The sequence below is a fragment of the Podarcis bocagei genome, assembly GCF_964188305.1.
Source record: "Podarcis bocagei genome assembly, chromosome: 11".
Classification (NCBI taxonomy): Eukaryota; Metazoa; Chordata; class Lepidosauria; order Squamata; family Lacertidae; genus Podarcis; species Podarcis bocagei.
The window spans coordinates 34308149-34330337 of record NC_138136.1 but is presented as its reverse complement, the minus strand read 5'-3'; the positions used below and the strand labels follow the sequence as shown (position 1 = coordinate 34330337).

General features: G+C 42.4%; 1 protein-coding gene across 2 annotated transcripts in view; it reads right to left on the bottom strand.

Moving 5' to 3' along the window:
• OCLN (occludin) overlaps positions 1–21637 on the bottom strand; it is a 33083-nt gene extending 11446 nt beyond the window's left edge. The window contains exons 1-5 of one of the 2 annotated variants that reach the window (XM_081212510.1): positions 21502–21637; positions 18184–18272; positions 13651–14353; positions 11251–11409; positions 3319–3458 (exon numbers count right to left, since the gene is read on the bottom strand). In XM_081212510.1, the coding sequence (XP_081068636.1) occupies positions 3319–3458; positions 11251–11409; positions 13651–14353; positions 18184–18233 (1052 nt within the window). In that variant the 5' untranslated portion in view covers positions 18234–18272; positions 21502–21637. Of the gene's footprint in view, positions 1–3318; positions 3459–11250; positions 11410–13650; positions 14354–18183; positions 18273–21470 lie in introns of both variants that reach the window. The other variant, XM_081212511.1, reaches the window with a different exon arrangement.
• Between the last annotated feature and the right edge of the window lie 552 nt (positions 21638–22189).

Sequence of the window (22189 nt, the reverse complement as noted above, 5' to 3'; positions counted from 1 at the left end):
TCCTCAGATCCTTCTGTAAGCAAACCTCAGTATGTGCAAGTGAAACAACCAGATATACACCCTGCCTTAGTTTCCCTCATCATCTTCTGTGTTTTGTCGTGTCTTTTTTGATATTGAAAACCCCTCTCAACCTGGCTCACATAATTAAAATTAAATTTTACTGTGAATATGGTTCTGCCCCTCCCTACTATAGCCATAGCTGGGGGCAGTTTTTGGGAGGGTCAGACCAATATTCATAACAAAACTTATTTTTAATTATGTAAACCACCCTGAGACTTGTGTTCAGCCATTATTGAAAGTGATTTACATTTAACTTAGTCTTTAAGTGACAAAACAAGAGTGGCACATCTTGGGTCTGGCACATTTTGGCTGGCCCTGACAGCCAAAATTGTGTGGTTTCTAGGACCCTGCTTTTTGCTTTCAATGCAATCCTGGGTATATTTATTTGAAAGTCAGTCTCGTTACATTCACTGGGTCTTACTCCTAGGTTAACAGGCATAGAGTTGCAGCTGTAGTAATTGACCTTATGCTGCGCCTCCATGGGAGGTCAGGCACAATTTACAGCTGTATTTTGGGGGAACTGGGATAAGAGAACAGGAATTTGTTTTAGCAAGGACTAGTTGAGGTGGCTTGAGCACCAGTCAAACAGCTGCCCCAAACCTTCCTCTCTAGCTGGTTTGCCTGCCATGCCCTGATGAGTGTTTTAGCAACATAGCCTTCCTTTCTAGCTTGAAGATGGTGGGGAACACATCTTCTTCCATCTGCTCAAGAGTGATCCCTGCCCAACTCTAAGCTACAAAGAAACTTGATTGGGCTGGTAGAACACTTTCCAATGCATGGCGATAAAAATATTAGCCCCACCCCCTGGTCAATTTATTTTCTGCAATTAGATCCCAGATGACCGAGGGACTTACACATTCTAGGTTAAGACATGGTTGTGAAACTTCTGAATGCCACTAATGTGACAAGCCGCCCTGCCTGCCCCCGCCCAATGAATGCAGTGTTTTTATTTCATTCAATATAGAGACTGAGAACATTATGAAATCGTCACTTGTGAGCTAAATTTGCAAGCAGGATGGTGTTGCTGGCCTCTCATAACATGGCCATCAACCTTTGACAACCATTCATTACAGCGCTATTTCATGTAATATGTATGCAAAGACTGTCCTTATTCCATTATGTTCATTCATAAACAGAATAACTAACAAGTTCAACTATGGCTATCTTCCAGACAAAACATAGTTCTGAAGGTACAAAGGCAAGCTGGATGAACGACATACTTTCTGATCATCAGTTCCTCTTGAACCCAATTAAAAGGTGATACATGGGGGCAAAGTAATGATAAACCACCAATACATCACCTAAGGCAGTGGCAGCCGATATGATGCACTCCAGATGTTATAGACTGCACTTCCCATTAATTCCTGGCCATTGGCCATGCTTGCTAGGGTTGATGGGAGTTCTAGTCCAAAACATCTGGAGGGCATACTACCTGATGTAAGGAACGCTTGATGAGCAAGTGGGCAATGGAAGCCAATAATAGAAGGCAAGTCAGTTTTCTAAACAATGGAGCCAGAGAATATTACAAGAAGAGCAATCTCTTCAAGCAACCTCTTCAAGCCCAGAGGATAACATGATTCTTTCAAATCACTATGCTTAACGTTCTCCCAACACACCCCTAAGTTGATATTGGCTCTTGATTAAAAGCTTTAAAAAAAATTCTACACACCCAAGAACTTGGGAGAAGTTTTTTTTAAAAAGGCTGTTCAGTATTTACTAGATGCATGAAGGAAGATAGGATAGTACTGCTCATTCTCTAAAAATCCCTAGAGTTAGGATTCTTAGTGCTGCTTTAATGTTTTTAGGTGTTGGCTTTATGTTATTGTTTTCATCATAAATTCCCTTACAAAACGCTGTGAAATGCAGGGTGCAACAGTGAAAGAACAATACACCCAAGGGACTAAGTCTGTAATCCTATGCCCTTATCTGACAACAAGTCCCACAGAACTCAGCGAGACTTACCTTATTTTTTGCTCTATAAGACTCACTTTTTCCCTCCTAAAAAGTAAGGGGAAATGTGTGTACGTTTTATGGAGCGAATGCAGGCTGCGCAGCTATCCCAGAAGCCAGAACAGCAAGAGGGATTGCTGCTTTCACTGCACAGTGATCCCTCTTGCTGTTCTGGCTTCTGGGATTCAGAATATTTTTTTCCCTTGTTTTCCTCCTCCAAAAACTAGGTGCGTCTTGTGGTCTGGTGCGTCTCATAGAGCGAAAAATACGGTACTTCCAGAGGACTGTAAGTGTATGTTTACTTCCTAGGTTATCAAAATGTGGATTGGTTATCCTTATCCAAATACTTATTAAACAGTGGAGGACACACATGAAATGTAAACAACAGTGTAACCATGAAACTACGCCCTAAAAGCACAGGGCCTGTGTTTGTTCTCTCAGGTTGTGTAAATGTGAATGGGGACATTCTACATTTTATAAAATATTTGCACTTTTATTGTTAGGTCTGCATACCTTGAAAAGTATACCCACTCAGGCATCAGCCTTGCTTTTACCTCAGAATATTGAAAAGAAAAAACAAAGCTATGCACATCCCAGATGAACACTGTAACAAATAAATCCTGTATATGACAAAGTGATAAGTAGCTACGAGATGAAGATCAACAGTATGCTTTTTTCTTTTTTTTTTCAAACACCCTAGTCTCTTAACTCTCTGGACAGGTCAGATCCAAGAGTTATTTATTTATTGAAGTTTTCCTATCCCCTCTAGTCTGGAGCACTTCACATAAGAAAAGCTGAAAAGAATCACCTAACACATACAATAACCATAAAACCATTACATTTAAAGACAACAGAGCAGCAGTGATACATTTCTTTATCCCCTCCTTCTGGAGAATTAACCCTTCACCCCATCCTCAACCTAGCTACACCTATCTGCCAGCTGTTCACCTAAACTAACCCATGATCCAAACAAAGGTGTAATTCAGATCCTGGGATCACTGCCAGTGTCAGAATTTGGGCTTTCAAATTTCAGTGGGACCCTGTGTAATGCCAAAATTCAGCACCCATTGCAGGTGAACTAGTCACACTCCCCTAAATCTGCTGTTGTTACTGCACCCCACCCCTTTCAACTGCAGGTCAGTGTTACAGTTTTGTCATCAGGAATCTTAGTAACTGATTAATGTTCCGAAAGGGGGGGAGGAGAAAATGATATCACAACCTGCTTTGAATTGCTTAATATTGATCCTGTGTGGTCTTTTGCATTGTGTCCATTCAATTAGAAAAAAACCCAGGAACATTTATACTTACGGAGTAGCTCTGTAGCTATTGTCATTATAGATCTGTTGTACAGGAACATCAGAAACAGAGTAACCCACAGAACTGGCAACTCGATCTGTATAGTCAGCTACAGGGGTAGGTATTGCTGGCTCCGGATTTATGTTCTTCACCTGGAAGGACATACATGTGTTAAGATAAACACGTAACACTGAACAGGATACCGTCATCCCAGAGCAGAATACTTCCCTCGGCTTTTAATTGGCTGCATTTCAGATTCTAAAATGGTGCAAAATGTGTATTTAAAGAAAGGATTAGACTCCACAGTAGAACAGGTTGCCTGCCAGCTCTCTTGGCCCAAAGAGGTTATAATAAGCAACTACACTCAAGGAAGAATTATGAAGTTTTTCAAATGCCAAAATTTCGCACCAAACGTAGCCTGCCTCAAATGTGCATGTTGAGAATAAGGCTTTGTACAGATTCACTCTGGCTCCAGTGCGCTCCCGTTGCTGGTGTTTGAAACTGTGTATGCATGACATTAGCCACTATGAATATCTATCCTGTAAGGGTTTGAGAAATACTGCTGTTTAATGCCTCATACCAGCTTCCATCCAATTTACTAACTTAAACCACAGTTAAACAGCCATTATGCGTGTGCAGGTGACAGCTTCCTGAACAGGGGTTTGGGGGTTGCTGGGGTGGGGAAACCAAACAGGTAATGCCCATTCCTGTCCCTTCTTGGTGCATACAGCAATGTGCAAGTGAGACTTGCAGAATGGGGTGCACAGTGATCATGTCTTCTTAGTCTGACCCACAGTTGAAGAGATCCGAGATGAGACACCTTTCTAGAAGTCATTCTCAAGAGCCCCTCACACACGGCACTACAACTGGAACAAATGCTGAACTTGAATTCAACATCTCACTATTGTGTCTGCTCGTCAGCACATGCATTTCTGCTTACTAGAACAAATGCTATTCCCTGCCCCTTGTGTACTGTTCTGAGGTTCTCCCAGAGCTGTGGGGGGGGGGGCGCGCCCGGGTGCCCAGGGGTAGGAGACGGTGGGGGGGGGGAGACCCATTGTTCTAGCAGGACTCGTTCCTGCTACCACAACTGTTTACTTGAATTGGACCTATTGCAGTGACTTTTACATGCCTGTTGATGGAGCCTGAGAATTCCCAGTATCCCACAGCAAGAACACCCGAGAACTTCCCACCGGGGAATCCCCTTTCTTGACTCATTAGGAAAATACAGGCATTTAGTCACCTTCTCTGCTGTAGAACAGCAGCAGGTGATGAAATGCACACATGGTAACATTAAGGTTCATTTAAAAAAATCAATATAAACAACTATCGCACGAAAATGAAAAACAAACAAACACAGCAGTCCAGGAATAACTCAAGACATCAAAACATAACTGGCTAATTAAAAGCTTAAGCAAGCTTAAACACACAAACCAAATCAGCCAGTAGAAAAAGGTTTCAACGAGAGCCACAATTTCACCTGTCAGCAACAAGCTATCACCAAGGGAGCCAGGCAGCCCACTCTGGGGAATGCATTCCACAGAAAAGGCTCAGCTCTCTACACCCTCACTGACCTCACCCAAAGCAGGCTGCCCAGAGCAGAATCCAAGGGCCTCTCCCTTGAGTGACTGGCTCTCTTATCAGCCAACTTCTCAGTTCAAAGAGCTTCCCATGAGGCCGCTCCGACCCCCAGGCATGCTGGCTGAAGGCAATACCCAGGATATCAATCCAGAGTGATCCAGGTCAGTTTCCAGGCTGATGCATGAACCCAGTCTCAGGAATGTTCAGCCCAAGGTGGCAGAATTTGTAAAAACAATTCTAACTATATGGCACCATGTCATAAAAACAGTGGGGGTGGGGGCAGCTGTGACATCTTGCTAAATAATTCCATAGTCAAAATAAAAAAATTCCTTCCAGTATTTATTTTGACTATGGTATTTATTTATTTTGACTATGGCAGACCAACACGGCTACCTATCTGTAAATAATTCCAGTCGTGCCATTCTGAGGTGGGGCAGAAGTTACATATGGAGTGCACCACTCATATCAAGAGACACAGAACACACGTACTTCTCTTTTAAGGCATAAACACCCGCTAGGCAGAAATTTCTCTGCATTAATTGGAGCAGCTCTGACCACAAGAGATTGATGGCTAAGTATTGGCGAGGAGCCTTCTTCAGCTCAAAAGCTGCATTTCCTGTTGTCTAACTTGGGGGAGGAGGGCTGCATGCCAAAAGTGGGGTGTGGCTACCCCACCCCCTGCTCACACATGCTTTTTTAAAAGAGTGCTTTTAAAAGCTTTTAAAGTAACAAACCCCAAACTGCTAACAACAATTAGCATGGAAAGGAAACCTTATTTCACGCCTACCTGCAAGCAGGGATTTTCTGGGATCACAGGTGGGAAATGAAGGGTTAACTCTCCTCACAAGCTCTGCCTGGAGGGGGGGGAAAGAAAGCCCCTCTCCTACATCACAATTAGGCTTCTGTTGTTTGGAAGTCTTTCAAGCCTAATTGCAGCACAGGGGGTCCTGGCTGGGGAAGGAAAGGTTTACAATTGCCACCCCAGGGGACAATTGTATATAAATGAAGGATTTTTTTTTAAAGCCTGATAGCTGGAGGGCAGGGGTGCAGCAAGAAGGAGATGCTTATGATGCAAATGAGGAGGATCCTGGGGCTACATCTGGCTGATACACAGGCTGATATTTTCCACCCCTGAGTTACAGGGTTTTATCAAATTCATACTGGCTTCAAAGCTGCATGGGACTGCAGTGATTTGCAGTTTAACCAACGGGGCAAAATATTCCCTGCCAGTATCTGGATACCACACTAGAAAGCACCATGGTTCTAATCTCAGCATTTTGTAAAATGGTGTGCATAAACATTTGTTCTGTGAGTATACAGTCAAAACCTCCACTGCCTTGGGAGAAGAAAAGGCAAAGGAGTAAACCTTACAGAAATCCAGAGTGGAGTCCCTAAGGTGGCGTCTTGTACACCTCTTTCCAGTGACCCCTGCAGCCAAGCTGGTGCCAAATGCATAGGGAAGCATAAGTCTGATGTTATTAAGCTTTTATATTTGCTGGAATCTGCCCAGAGTGGCTATGGCAACCCAGTCAGATGGGTGAAGTACAAATAATAAAATTTGTTGTTGTTGTTGCTCCTTTGGACCACATCAGCGAGGTCGAGAGAGGGGGGTCTTGTCATCTGGGCAGCCCAAGACCTCCATACACACTACCCAGGCTTGCACCTCAGGAAGGTCACTTCCATGCTACTAACACAGCAGTTTGCCTTCACCCCTAGAGGTGTAATCCATTGTCTCTTGAGACAGAGGGATACCAACAACAACCCCATCCAAGAGGCTGGGTGTAACTACTTTCACAAAGGAACTACTTTCTTCTCAAATTCCATCTGATATTCAGTATTAGATATGGAGTGCTATGTGTCTTCACCTCACGATCTCTTTTGGGCAGAGGAAGGAGGGAGGGAAAGAGCAGTTTGACTGGTTTTTCAAACTTTACATGGATATTTGTTAGAGTGTTTAAGGGGGAAAGTATTCCCCCCCCCAAAAAAATGGCATTCTTCCACAGTTTGCTCTATGTAGAATATGACAAAAAGCTTTTGGCTCCAAGTTCTCCAGCGGTTTAAAACTTCACACAGAGTTGCTGAAAGCCTACATCTCTTCACAGCCACAGAATAGCTTTGTCAGCTATGTTTTCCAGAGCACAGAAGCAGCTACTTAAGAGGGAAGTGCAACATTCCAGATGAAATAATTTCATCTTTCCAAAACACAAACAGCGCTGGAGGACAGCTCATACCCATTTCAATTTATGCTGAATTTCTTATTCTTTCTCTCTACATCTTGGACACACCGTGTTCAAGGTGATTAATGCTGTTGTTGTTTTTTAAGGCATACACAATAACAAAGCCAAAACAATGGCAATGCATAATGCAGGACACCAGAGGAAAGAAAAACAAAAACCAAGCTGGAAAAGGTCTGCCTACAGTGGAAAGCCAACAGAGTAAGGACTAAGTGGATTATGCAGAGCAAGGAATTCCCCATTCTGGCCATCATGACCAAGTAGACTAAGTGTGCTGGACAAAATCTGCTCCTTATCTCTCCCCTTGTGGGGCAAAGGAGAGAGATGGGTAGAGTCACTCACTGGTCAATCACCTGACATCACAATGATGCCAGATGATGATTGTTGGGACCTCCTATGCAGGGCTTGCGAAGAGCCTTCTGCAGTCTGAATGCAAGACAGTCTGAATGTAAGACGGGTGGCTCCACCATGGAGCTACAGCTCTTTCTTTGCTAATGTTTCTAGGAAAGCAGTTTTTTCACTTAAGTACCCAGTCATTGTATTATTTTCAAATTTAATCTACTTTCCACACACCACAAACGAAAGATAACTGTCCAATTAACACAACAACCCTTTTTCAAGGAATAGCTCCAGTAACCATTTAACCCTGAGAACTGGATTGGCACAAATTTCATCCTATTGACTTAAGGTCAAAGGAACTCACTTATTTAGTTTAGCTGGTTTGTTGACCCAGCATGTAAAGAATCAGTACTACATGAGATCCAAACGATTTTCCCTATGGCGGAGACTAGAAAATGTTCAACTGCCTAAATTCACCTAAAGTGATTGCACATATTAGCATGTTAGATAGAAGCAGGATTCTTGTGGGGACTAAGGCATAGAAGAAAAGAGAACGTGCAAATCATGGTAAACAAGACTATCTCACTAAGTTATAAGAGCTGCAGCAAGTCATCCTCTTGTTTAGCATAACTGAAATCCATGCATGACCTCTAGTTTTAAAGAGTGATGCAGAACAGGCAGATACCAGAGTATGTTGGTTCGCATTATATTTAAAAGGGCACACCTAAAATATGAAGTCTGAATGCAAAGACATGCATCATCCATGATTGGCTGCAACTCCCAGTTGAGTATATGCTTGGTTGTAAACCCAAGTTTGTCTATATACTGTGTAAAGTAAGCCTGAGGACATATAGAATGGTTGTAGTAAGACACCAAGGCACTGAATAATCAACTCCGGAAGTCCTGCTGATCCCATCAATTCAATAAATATACAAGACAAACTATGGTTTAGCAATGTAGGAATGAAGCCTGTATTTACATATATGCTCACACCTCTCCCTGGCACTTCCTGAGTTATGGCAAATATAGTTTGCTGTTAAATATGCAAAAGCAAATCATGATTGGCCTCAATCCTGAAAGTAACTTACAGTATTAAGTTGGAAAAAAGGGGAGGGTGCATGCAAGCCTGAGGCTTGCTCATGCAACGCAAAACCATGGTTTGCCATTACAGAAACTGGCTCAGTATTGGTGGAGTTACTGCACCTGATACACAGAGGAATGTTATGCAAGTCCTGGGAAGCTTGGTACCCTCATTTCCCCTGCACATCTAGTTGATAATTACTGCCCAAACTAGGTCAAAATCAGCATATGCCAAAGTAAAAGGAAGATTATCGATTTTGTGACATGTGGATGTATCAGACACTCATCCATGTAGCTCAGAAACCTAATCATGATTTCATTTTAGGTTGATATATTGTACAGCGGTAAGAGATGCGGGTGGCGCTGTGGTCTAAACCACTGAGCCTCTTGGGCTTGCCGATCAGAAGGTTGGCGGTTCGAATTCCCACGACAGAGTGAGCTCCCGTTGCTCGGTCCCAGCTCCTGCCAACCTAGCAGTTCGAAATCATGCCCAAAAGTGCAAGTAGATAAATAGGTACTGCTCCAGCAGGAAGGTAAATGGTGTTTCCATGCACTGCTCTGGTTTTGGTGTTCCGTTGTGCCAGAAGTGTCTTAGTCATGCTGGCCACATGACCCAGAAAACTGTCTGCGGACAAACGCCAGCTCCCTTGGCTTGTAAAGCAAGATGAGCGCCGCAACCCGAGAGTCATCTGCAACTGGACTTAACTGTCAGGGGTCTTTTACCTTTACCGTGGTACCTTGCATCCCGAACGCCCTGGAACTCAGACGTTTTGCCTCCTAAACGCTGCAAACCCGGAAGTGATTGTTCCGGTTTGTGAATGTTCTTTCGGAACCCGAACATCTGACGGAGCTTCCATGGCTTCTGACTGGCTGCAGGAGCTTCCTGCACCCAATGAGAAGCCGTGATTTGGTTTTGAACGTTTTGGAAGTCGAACAGACCTCCGGAACGGATTCTGTTTGACTTCCAAGGTACGACTACATTACAAAGTGTGAAGAGGAAGACTTTTTTTAAAAAAAATCCCCCCCGCCACAAAATGAGAGAATGCTACAACTGTTTCTAATTACCATTTGAAGTATGGTGATATAAGAGTGTTTTTATGTGTACTCTAAAAGCTGTGACAGCCCACCTAACCTGGCTTTACAACCTGGATATACAGAGCGCTAGAGAAGCCATTGAATATACTACTCGACAACAGTAACTATGACAGATTTTCATAGCTTTTGGAGATGGCTAAGCTGTTGTCTCCAGATGCTGCTGAACTCCCCCCATTCCTTTTCACTTGTAATTATGACTGCGGCTGATATGAGTTTTACTTGAGCAATAGCTAGAGGACCACAAGTCAGCCACACCTGGTTAAGCATGAATGAGCAGTGTTGCTAATACGTTACTCTCTTAAGTCATGGTTGACCTTGACCATTTCCAGGACATCTAAAAGGCAATATACATCCAATCCCGCTACTTTCTGCTTGATCTATTAATAACTCTGGTCAGCCACAGTCCTAGGCTGAAACAAGTTGCAGAGCTCGGAACATGCAGTATAAAAGGCTCCATGAGTATTTAGATAATTCTAAATTGGTCACTGTGGATTTTCTGGGTGCACCTGAACAAAGTGTCATTTAAAAAAATATTCAGTTACATATAAGTGAACCTCAGAACTCCCCCGGCATTAAAACAGAAGAGATTTCCTCTAAAGTGTTAATGTAGTTCTTCATAAAAAGCCTCCTCAGATATCAGAAGTTAGCCATAATTTTCTGCTTGGGATATCTGATCTCTGGTAAAGACAAAAAGCTACAGGTACTGTATAGTTATTCACTGGGATTTGTTATTTGGCTCAGGTTTTTTTTTCACCTGCACTTCTCCTGGCAGAGTGAAACATGAGTAAACAAGTTCATTAGCTAGTAAAGAACACGCCCCGAAACTGTCTCACCGAAACATTTGCTTCATATCATGTAAGGCACTATATGAAGCAGTCAGTCCCTTTACACTGGCCTGATGGATAAAGGACAAACGAAGTCCATGTCATGTGCAAGTCATAAAATATCAAAGTGCACAGTGAATACTGTACTCATAAAAGAGTAAGCATTAAACTGAGTCACTTTCCTAGTTAATTAAGCACCTCCAGCATAAGGAGGTGGGTTGCTTTTTATATTACAGTGCAGGTATTTTAAATGCTCAGCCTTGCATTTATAACATTTGCATCATTATCTCAAATGTTGTACTACTACCTCTCAAATTACCTGAAGTTACATTGAAAATTCTGAGTATTTATATTCCAAAAGAGCATTTAGACTTTGTAAACAGCACCAGCAAAACACAATCCAAGGGCCAATTCTGCACTGTATATGACCTGGGATCTTTTTCTCTGCCCATAACACACCACACCCGTAGTGAACAACTCATTTAGCTTGTTCATTCTGAGTGCAAACTGCAATTTTACATGCTGCAAACCTGGAGAAAACCTATCCAGCACAAGCATTGTGCAACAAAGAGATAAAAATGGGTTGTCTTCCCTAGACTCCTGTCAAGAATGAACCCTGCTGCCTCAATAGGAGGTGGGTTTAAAAAAACACAACTTCATATAATCACTAAACTTAATGATTCTTCAGCATTGTAGTCACTAATGCACATGTCTATGTGTATAATCTTTAATGCAGGCTCACAATTATTGAAGACAAAAATTTCAAAATAAAATATTAAAACATAACTTACCCATTCTTCTACATTGGGAGCCTCTTCAAAACTTTTTACGTGGTCCCACAGGATATTCACTTTGCCATAGTAATTCATTTTACTTCGGGTTCTTGCTGCAAAGAATATTATTATGGCAAAAGCTACAACAAGGAGGAAGGCCAATACAATGGCAATAGCCTAGGAAAGGAACAGATCAATAGGAGTTTTAAAATGCAACAAATCAGAACAAAGATAGTCTTAAATTCGACTATCTATCCCTTTCAAAACTACAAGTAACAATGAGACAGAAACACATTGGTCTTAAGCAACTTACTCTTTTAGCCATGGTTACTTAACTGCACTTAACAGAATAGTTAAAATGGTGGCCCACCTCACAAGATGGTTGCAAAAACTGATTATGACAGGACTTGGTATGCAAAGTGCATTGTAAATTACTCGGGATCTCAACGCAGGTAGAAATTCCTTACACTTATTTAGGCAAGCCATTCCTCAAACTTGATATACTCTATATATGCAGAAACTCAGGCTTTCATAGGATTAAGAAAGGAATAATGAAAGGTAAAGGATAATTTAGAGATACCTGCCTTTCTAACAGTCATTTAAAAAAAATAATGCTTAGCTCAATTAGGTGAACCTAGTGCTTAAAAATAAGGTGTCCTAGGGCAATCTCATTAACTGAGAAGTATGAATCTGCACCTGCCTGCGCTTTACTGGCAGAATCCACAGTATATGAATACATGTGATCTTTCTAAAAAGTCTTTTTTGTGCTCAGGAACAGGTTCCCAATTGTCAACAGCAATGCAAGAAACCAGTTGCAGATGGCACGGTGGAGCAGAGGCACTCACCCTGCTTCTCAGGAGAACACTGGGAGGGGCAAGGTGGCAGCACCAGTGGAGCTACAGAAGTGCTCCTGCTGGTGTGCTTACACCATGCTAACATCGCCGCTGCGGTGCCCCTCCTAATTCTTCCTCCTGGTAAGCAGCAGCGACTTGTCTGCTATTGCAAGAAACAATTCTCAAATATTTGGGGGGAGGTCATCCAACATAAGCTCATACTTTGATTGGTTGGCTCCTGTTCTGCCAGTTCTGAACTAGCTCCCCATGACAGGGGCCCTTCTTCATTTCAGCCTTCAGTCTACTTTTGTGTATCATAGGGCAGAAAAGAAACAAAGAGCCATTTCCTTCACATTCACTTCTGCAAAATTTTCTTAACTGGAAGGCAAGGCTGAGCAGAACTTTCTTGTGAGAATCTTTTTTTTAAGATCAGGCTGTTGCGGGGGGGGGGGATTTGAGCATAATTTTTCATGCTTAGCCTTTAACTTCCTTGGGCAGAAGCAAACAATTACATTATTACAATCAAAAAAATATGATTGCAGCTATTTAGCATCCCCATACTTTCATTTCAAATTATTTTTATTAATCCCCTTGAAATTTTTGCAAAAATCCTAGGTGGTGACCAATTGATTTTTTTAAACAAACAAACAAATGGAGAATTGAAACTTGTCCAAGACCATTCAATATGTCTTCAGAGCTGAGTTACTGTCCATGAACATAATTGCCCAAGACAGCTAGAACAGGTTATTCAATTAAGGATCAACAAAGACAAATCCATAAAAGGAACAGCTAAAAGGATTAGCATGGTTTGTAGGCTCCAGCTGCTTCCTAACAAGTGTTTCAATAATTCAAGTAGAGCTTAAACCAGGATACATAGATCTGAACTCAAGATTTAGAGGTGCAATGCGACTCCAGTAAATAAAACCAATCAAGCCATGTTGAAACCCTGAATCTACATAGGATAACCCCTACTCACTAGATCTAGGCCTCCAATTAATCATCTGAATCCTCTCTAGAGCAGTATAAAGGTAAAGGTAAAGGGACGCCTGACCATTAGGTCCAGGTGTGACCGACTCTGGGGTTGTGGCGCTCATCTCGCTTTATTGGCCAAGGGAGCCGGTGTACAGCTTCCGGGTCATGTGGCCAGCATGACTAAGACGCTTCTAGTGCACGGAAATGCCGTTTACCTTCCCGCCGGAGCGGTACCTATTTATCTACTTGCACTTTGACGTGCTTTCGAACTGCTAGGTTGGCAGGAGCAGGGACCGAGCAACGGGAGCTCACCCCGTCACGGGGATTTAAACTGCCAACCTTCTGATCGGCAAGTCCTAGGCTCTGTGGTTTAACTCACAGCGCCACCCGCGTCCCTTATAGAGCAGTATAGACAGTATTAAAAAAAAGAGAATGATCACATTCTTCCAAATGCTGCCCAAGGTTAGCTAAATAGCCACCAGTATAAGCTAATCAATAATAGCTCAATTACAAAACTAGTTTTAGCATCATTATTCAGCACACCGTTTGATTCAGGACCGAAATACAACTAGTATTTTGCATTTTGAATTTCTTAATTATCGCATCTACATACCTCCTGAGGTTCCACCACACAGTAGTGATACAAGTACTGATTCACAAAGACTCCAGTGGTTGTAGGATTGTAAAAGGAGCTGCACATGGCATAAATCTGATTGTAGTACATCGATCCAGAAGCTTGTGCAGTTGGGTTCACTGCTAGTGTATATACAATGGCCGCGATAAATACCAAAAAGAGGAAGATGGAGCTTCCTATTATCAGGAGGAGGTAATACATCCTTGACCTGGCTATGCTAGTCTTGGTAACGCCCGATATAAAAACCACTAATCCAGCAATAAAGCAAAAAGCTGCCATTGCAATGATGAAGCCTTTTGCTCCTCGTGGATCAATATAATTTCCTCCATAGCCATAGCCATAAGAACTTCCAAAGCCACCAAAGGAACTACCATAGCCATAGCCAGATCCCATACCATAGCCATAGCCAGTTCCCATACCAGTTCCCAGGCCAGTTCCTAGGCCAGTTCCATACATATCCATGTCCCAAGCCAACGTGGATGCAACACATGCAAAGATGCCAATGGACATCACTATTATGAGAACCGACATGATCTTGATTATTCCTGGAGGGGAGGACCATTTGTAGAAGTGTTGAACTTCCTCTTCCGGATAGTAGGAATATGCAGGCTGAGAGTACATTGGCTGAGAATGGAATTCACCACCATACGCATTATTGCTTGGTACATAGTGTGAAGGTTTGCTGCAAAAATCAAAAAACAACAACACACGCCTTGTTATGAACCACTATTAAAATATGAAATGTTAATTTCCCTAGATACCTCTGAAAACCATTTAATCACTGTCTTTTATAACAGCATACAGCTTTATTAATTATTATTACTATTATTATTATTATTATTGTTATTGTTATTATTATTATTATTATTATTATTATTATTATTATTATTATTATATTTATACCTCGCCCATCTGGCTGGGTTACCCAGCCACTCTGGGTAGCTTCCAACACACACAAAAGTAATAATAAAACATCAAACATAAATAGTAACGATCAGATCTTATATACAAAGTCACAAAAAGTTGTTTAAAATAAACAACTTACACCAAATAAGGTAGTATGCAATAATGCATTAGAATCCAATAGTAAACACTAAAATTAAAGATCAGCAAGTAATAATTAAACTGTTTACACTTATCAATTACAATAAAGAATTACATCTGCCATGTTTGAAATACACATTATATGGTATGCATGTATTCTGTACAGCGTTTCACAAACTTTGACTGGCCTTAGTAGTCAATCCAAAATTTGTTGTCCGAATCCTACCCTTGGAAGACAGGGTCTTTGTCTGACACTACACTCAATATATGGCAAGCAAGAGCCTGCACAAGGGTTGGCATCCATCTCCCATTCCAGCTGCATGTTCAAAGGACTCTGCAGAGGGTGAGTCTGACCCACTTTCTAAAACCTTACATAACTTAGTTGTGCTCAGCCGTAAGTTGCTGCTGCCTGACTAGCCAAAACTGACTGGGATGGGGTGGAGTAGGAGTTGTATGTGTGTACACATGCACCTTGCAGTAAACAGTGGTGATGGCTCCTTGCATACTGGGCACTTTCTAAATGCTGGAAAAGGAGCAGGATGAAATGAACATCTCTGATGGGGCACAACACCATTCAGATCACCCGCTACCCTGCTTCTGAGCTTATGGGGAGTGGGCCCCTGCTGCACCTTCCTCTCCCCTCCACCCACACAGCTCTGTAGCTTTCATTTCAGTAACCTCTCCTACCTCTTGGAATCAAGCTTCCTTCTCCCTCTCCAGCACACCTCTTGGTGCTTGAGCCTCTGCCGCTGTCTGTTCCACAGAACAGGTGTTCACCATCTCCCTATGTGGCATGGGCTGGAGGGCAACAGGAGTTCGCATGCTGGGCACTCCATAGTGCTGCAAAGTGGGGCACTTGCACACTCAGCCCTGATTAGTGCTGAGCAGAAAGAGTTGGGAGCACACAGCTGGACAGCTGCTTGCAGAAGGGTAGAGTCCTCCACATGCCATGGATGGATTTTCTGCCTGTTGGTTTTACATTTGAGCACATGTAACTGAATACAAAGTACGACAAGTGGCATTTTTCTGCCCATAATAAGACTACAAGTGGGGTTGCGGGACAGAGGAAAGAGATTCCCCCCCACACACACATTTATGAACACAGGTATGGGTGCAATAAACTCTCTCAGGTAAGCCAGATTTATTGCATATTGTATGTGCGAGTGAGATAAAAATCCCAAAATGTATTTTATTTCATACAAGTTATACTGTATACCACTTGAATGCAAAATGCCTCAAAGTGGTTGGGAAATGAGAAAGTACTGTCCCTTTTTTAATACAGGAACAGGTGTTGACCCTTTCCTCCTGTATTCTAAAAATGAAAGCAACCTCTAAAACACAAGAAGACAATTTTATAATTGACATGGCGTGAGTTTTATATCTTGTGACAACGTTCACCTGCATTAGCTTAAAAAATTTGAAAAGCCATTTATACTGAATTTTCTAACATCTCCTATTCTTTAGCATTATTGCAGAGAGAGAAACAACCACAAAAGCACCTTCTAACAAAAATATGGCAAAAGACCTTTCATTAATGAGGATTACATACAATAATATGATTGTAATATAGCAGTTTATAAGAAAATTACAATCTTTCAGAAGTTTATAAAAACCTGTTATAAAAAAATCTGTCCCACAGATAATCCCATTGTCATCTCTGTAGCAAGTGAAAATCAATTACCGTATTTGCTCAAATGTAACGCACACCTTTTTTGGACAAATTATGTCGCAAAAATTAGGGTGCAGATTAGATTCAATGGTGCATTAGATTCACATAAATACAGTAATAGGTAGGGTGGTATTTGGGAGGGAAGCTGGATGCTTTCTAAAAGAAGCAGACATCTTCAGCCATAATACCAATGTGAAGTTCATTCTGTATTTAAGTTTATGAGAGGCAAAGCCCACAGGTTGGACTGACCTGTAGGAACAAGCATGCCCATAGGAATGCCATCACGGGCTTAATGACGTCATTGCACTGGCTTGAGAAAAGCATCACATTACCAAACTATAGTAGCTGAAGACTGGTCAGGCACATTTCCCAACTAGTCCTTTCCACTAACATAGAACCAGGATTTGATGAATCTTCCCAGTCACTCACGTGGGCAAGAAAACAAAAGCCTCTGTAGACCACCCTTTCCTGATCAAGTGCAGTCCAGGTGTTTACTAACACTCAAGGTTCCCCAGATTGTGGGAGGCTGACACATGCTATCACAATTGGCACAGAAAAACCATCCTTCCCCCATGAACTTCCTCTACGTCAGTAAGTAAGTGGTACTTTTGCCAGCCATTTCCAATGCAACATTCCAGTCAGTAGGAAAGTACAGTCAAACCTTCAGCTCACAAGGCTGGAAAGCAGACAATTCTTTGCACATTATTAAATATTCAGTTATTCAGTAAATATCTCCTGCCAGAAAACCTACACATTTTTAAACACAAAAAGTGCAGGTGTTGAAACCTTCACCAGTCACAATATGCAGAAACAGCAAAGATCAACAGTACTGTTATCACATTAAGCAATGACTCCTTGACCTTAAGCACCTTACATGGAGACAAGTCTTACCAGATTTAAACACAGGATTTATTTCCACCTCATGGTCACAATTCCTAGGTACTGCACAGATTATATTTGCATTCCAGCAGCCTTCTACCAAACTTAAGCCGTGTTTTAAGAAGAGGGATGATTGGATAAGCCAATCTGAAGTGGATGGGGTAGATGCATACTGTAGCTAGAGTGTACTTTTTTATATATAAAAAAAGCCACTCAGTTGCATGACATAATGGTTAGAATGTTGAACTATGACCTGGGAGACCAGGGTTCAAATCCCCATTCAGCCATGCAGCTCACTGGGTGACCTTGGGCCAGTTACCATCTCTTAGCCTAACCAACCTCACAGCGTGGTTGTGAGGAGGAAATGGAAAGGAAGAGAAGCATGCACACCACCTTGAGCTCCTTGGAAGAAAAAAGGTGGTATGTAAATGTGATAAATAAAATAAAATATGGACTCAGTTTCAGCAAGACCTTAGTTTGCTATGAAACCCACAAATCTGCTTGCTAAGGAAACTTATTTTCCCCATCAAGCAGCTAACCTCTCCCACCATTGTATTGTCACAACCATTTTGAAATCTCTCCATATATACATTGGATTTAACAATGCTCTCTCTACTCTAAGGCTGTACAATTTATAGCAGGGGCAGGATAGTCTACCCCCCTTATAGCCCTTGATTCTCAATAGTAAGTGTACGTCCACACACAGGGTACCTATGTTGAGCTTTAAAATGGTGTTACAACCATTATATAATTTAATTTTCAAAGTATGTATTGTTTTAGTGACAAAGTAGCTAGCATAAACTGCATCTACTGTTTATACAATTAATGTTGGGAGCTGCCAGAATTCTTATCTTTAACAGTGTACACTACTTATCAACAATAATTTGAACTAGCACAGAGAAAAGAAAACAGATATTTACAATTCATCGGGTCGATAAGGCGGCGGACTTTCAAATGGCCTCGATGACATAGTGGAAGCTCTGGACTCTTTAGCTGCAAGAATTTAAATCTATAAGAAGAAATGGGGGGAAAGAAACTCAGCTTAGAATATTAAGTCAACCATAACCAAACCATCAATAGTTATACACACCAATATGGAGTGGTAAGTTTCTAAATTACCGGTACAATAACGGGACAACTCTTTTCAGCAGATGTAGACAGCAGAGACTGAATGATTTATATAAGGGGTCGCCACATTTTTTGGCCCGCAGGCACATTTACAAATTGGTTAAACCATCACAGGCACACAAACACACCCCATAACAAACCATGCTCTGCAACCAATTATATCAGCTACAATGCTTCCTTAAAGCCTAATTTCAGCAGCATGAGGGGACTTTGTGGGGACACACACACATATGCAAGTACCATCCCTGTTTACCATGTATGATACAGGAGCAACTATTTATGTTCCATCTAAATTTACAGGAAATCCCAAGTGTGTTTACAAGGAAGTATGTTTTACTTGGTAAATGGTCTTGCACCTATATAAGTATGCACAGGACTGCAGCTTATGGATACAATATAAACTGAGGCACCCCCTCTCCAATTCTCATAATTAGCTTCCTCATTCATTCCTTTTAATATAATTAAATTGATTAAATCTACTGAAAATAGATTTGGTCAATACTCTTCAATCCAATTCAAGCTTTTAGAGATACATCCTTTTATCTTGCTCCCAGAAAGCAGCTCCCCTGTTCATTTTAGGTGAGATGGCAGATCTACACATACGCACAATGGCAGTGTTTTCATGTAATGTTAAGCTATGGTGCATGGTTGGTTTAAACCATACTGTTCATGAGTTGCAGGCTTGTCCATACAGATTATTATGCACTTCCATTTCACAACCCACTCTGGCCAGCTGGGACAACAAACCACAAGCTTTGGCTTACCCTGAAGTTTGAACCAGAGATTCTTGTTTGCTTCTCTCTAAATTCACCATGATGTTATCATGGTTTGTTTGGGAAAAACAACCGACAGAGTACTGGTTCAGACATCATGCTAGCCCAAGGCTTGAGGTTTGTAAGTTGTTGCTCCTGTCTGGACAAAGAGGGGAATGTGAAGAAAACACTCAAGTTGTGGGCACTTCCAAGCTGTTTGCATATTATGGTTAAAAAACAAACCACATATGTTTTATGTGACGGATCAGGGGCATTTGTGTTCTCTATATAATGCCACACTGCATACCAGTATTTCTTTTTAGCATTCCACATTGCTATATTATAAATGTAGGACCGAGCTCTCTTCAGTTTTTAAACATGAACATTTGCAAACATGATCTATGCTCAGATCATCCCTGCATTTCATGATTTACGCTACAATCCAAAACACACTTCCCAGGGAGTAGGCTCCACTGAACTAAATGGGATTAACTTCTGAACAAACCTATGCCAGGACACTGGAAAGTCCAACAAACAAAATCATATTTGGCTTAACAAACATACATACAAAGCAAGGGAAGCAGATCCACCTGCTGTGTGTTCTGGCTATCGATCTATGCAACTTGAAAAATGTGATATAGATACATATTACTATAATATTCCACCTAATTGCAGCCCTACATTCTGAAGCAATTGCCCTCTTAATTTAGGAATGTACTGGAAACCAACATGCAAGAATGAGAAAACCCCCTTTTAAAAATATACTGTATTCATTTTGTTAACTAAAACTGTGTGTCATATCTTTGCACAAAATTGGAAAAACTTCAACCAGATCTCAACACTGATTACAATTTCAACCCATTCCACCACCTGCACTTACACATGCTATTATTTAATTCTGTGACAAGTCTATGTGAAACCAGTTTCCAAGCTTCTGACTGATCAGAGTCCACCCTTGGCCAAGACGTCAAACTTATCCAACCTCCCAGTGCATTGTTCAGAATGTGCAATGCTTGATGACGCACTTGCAGGAGTCCTCTAACTTACCAGAGTGTCCTAGTTCTCTGCTTGGCATACAGAACCAGTAGCCTTTAACATGAACCCATCAACTGTATAGCGAAAACCAATTAAAGCATGTTCTTCAACATAACAAACTCGCAGCACAACCCTACGGACATTTGCAAAGAAACAAGACCCATTGGATTCATAGGGATTTACACTTAAGTAAAAGTATGCATAGAATTACAGCCTTAGGAAATGAGAGAACAGAAAAGTCAAACAATTGAAGAAAATCATTTATGCCCTCAGGCCACATATTTAAAAAGATGCCCTCACTGTCGAGATAAAACTGAATTGGAGCAGAGAACAAGGAAAAAGCAGGGAGGGAAGAGTGGATTTTAATGTGCTTTAGCCAGTGTAAAATTCCATATTAATTCCTGCAGATTAACAGTAATCCTAACGATGTCTACTCAGAAATCCTATTGAAATCAACAGGTAAATTACTCCCATGTAAGTGAGATTAGGCTTTGAATTTAGAATACAGTATAAAAGTTTGCCACCTAGGACTCTAAAGATCTGCCAGACTCACTGCCTTGTTTACAACCACACTTTCAAGAAACAAGGCTCAGAGCGAAAGAAAGCTTATTCCTAAATGATAGACAAAAGAGCAAACAAGAATTCGTAAGGATCAGGAGGGCTTAAGCACCTGGTCGATGAGTAGTGTTCATTTAAAACTGGACGTGTCTTTGAGCGAATCATACTAGACCAACAACATTCATGCCACTTAACCAAAATAAAGTTCAGGGTCGATAAATAAATATATCTCGATAACGACCGCAGACTTTGCATGAGAACGACGAAGAGGCAGCTGTGGCAAGAAGTTAAATCTCAGTTATATGGAGGAAAATAAAATCTCAGCCACCTGGAGGAAAGAATCGCAAATGAGTATTCCTGTAAAGTTTAAGTTTCGGATAAGCGTCCTGTAAAGTTTTAAGGGGGAAGTGGAGCGGGGGGAGGGACTAGAGAAGCATGGCTGTCTTCCCCCTTTCTTCCCCACCCACCACAAAATAAAGCTCCCTCACAACAGCCAACTCCGGGTAACCTGAAAGAGCCGGCTCCATCCAGAGCGATTCGGGTTAGCCTCACAATCTCAGCCCACGCAGCAAGGCTGAACAGCTTACGCCCTGGCTTGGGACTCGCAAGCATAAACGAGATATCCCACCTGAAATCACTACTAAGCCTGAGCAAAGTCATTCAGAGTATCGTCTTCCCCCCCCCCCGGCACCCCCCTCTTGAAAAAGTCTACACCTATCACGTTTTGGACTCACCCAAACAGCTCCCCGCCAAAGAAAAGCGCACCTTGGCTCGCCGATGAACTACAACCTGCTGCGCGCCTCGCTCTCCCCTCAAGAACTCGCATCTCTTCCTCCAACTCCGCCTCCTTCTCCCCGCAACCAAGAGCGAGAGGGGAGCGCCACACCCGAGCGGAGCATGCGCACTGCCGGCACACCTGGGGGGTTGAAAGGGAGGGGGCGGGGTGAGGAGTTCCCCGCTCCCTCGAAACCAGCCAAGCTCGCTCGGGACTGAGCGGTTCGGAATGCGCGCACGGCGCAACCCCATTGGCCCAGCGCCTTCCCTCTCCTAGCCCGGGGGCGGGGCCCGGAATGGGGCCCCGGAATGGGGCCCCGGAATGGCCAAGGGAGTAGGAGAGCGGGAATGCCGCGCGCGGGGATGTGACCTCTTCACCTGATACTCACCTGCCGGCGGCAAACAGGTTGTTCCTGCAAGCGCTTGGAGGGGAGAGAGCGCATTTAAAGGGACAAGGCTCCGTCGGGAGGAAGAGGAGCTCCGCTCTCGGCGTCTCGTTCGGGAAGCCGGGACGAGACTGGCACCCAAAAAGTGCCTCGACGCGCTTACCCAGGTGGGGTGAACTTCGCCGAGACTGCCGCGTCATCCTGGCATCCTTGAAACCAGGTGTTCTTGCGACGAATCGCTCACATACCTGAGAGGGGGTGGGGGACGGAGGGAGAAGCGGTTCGTTCCCTCA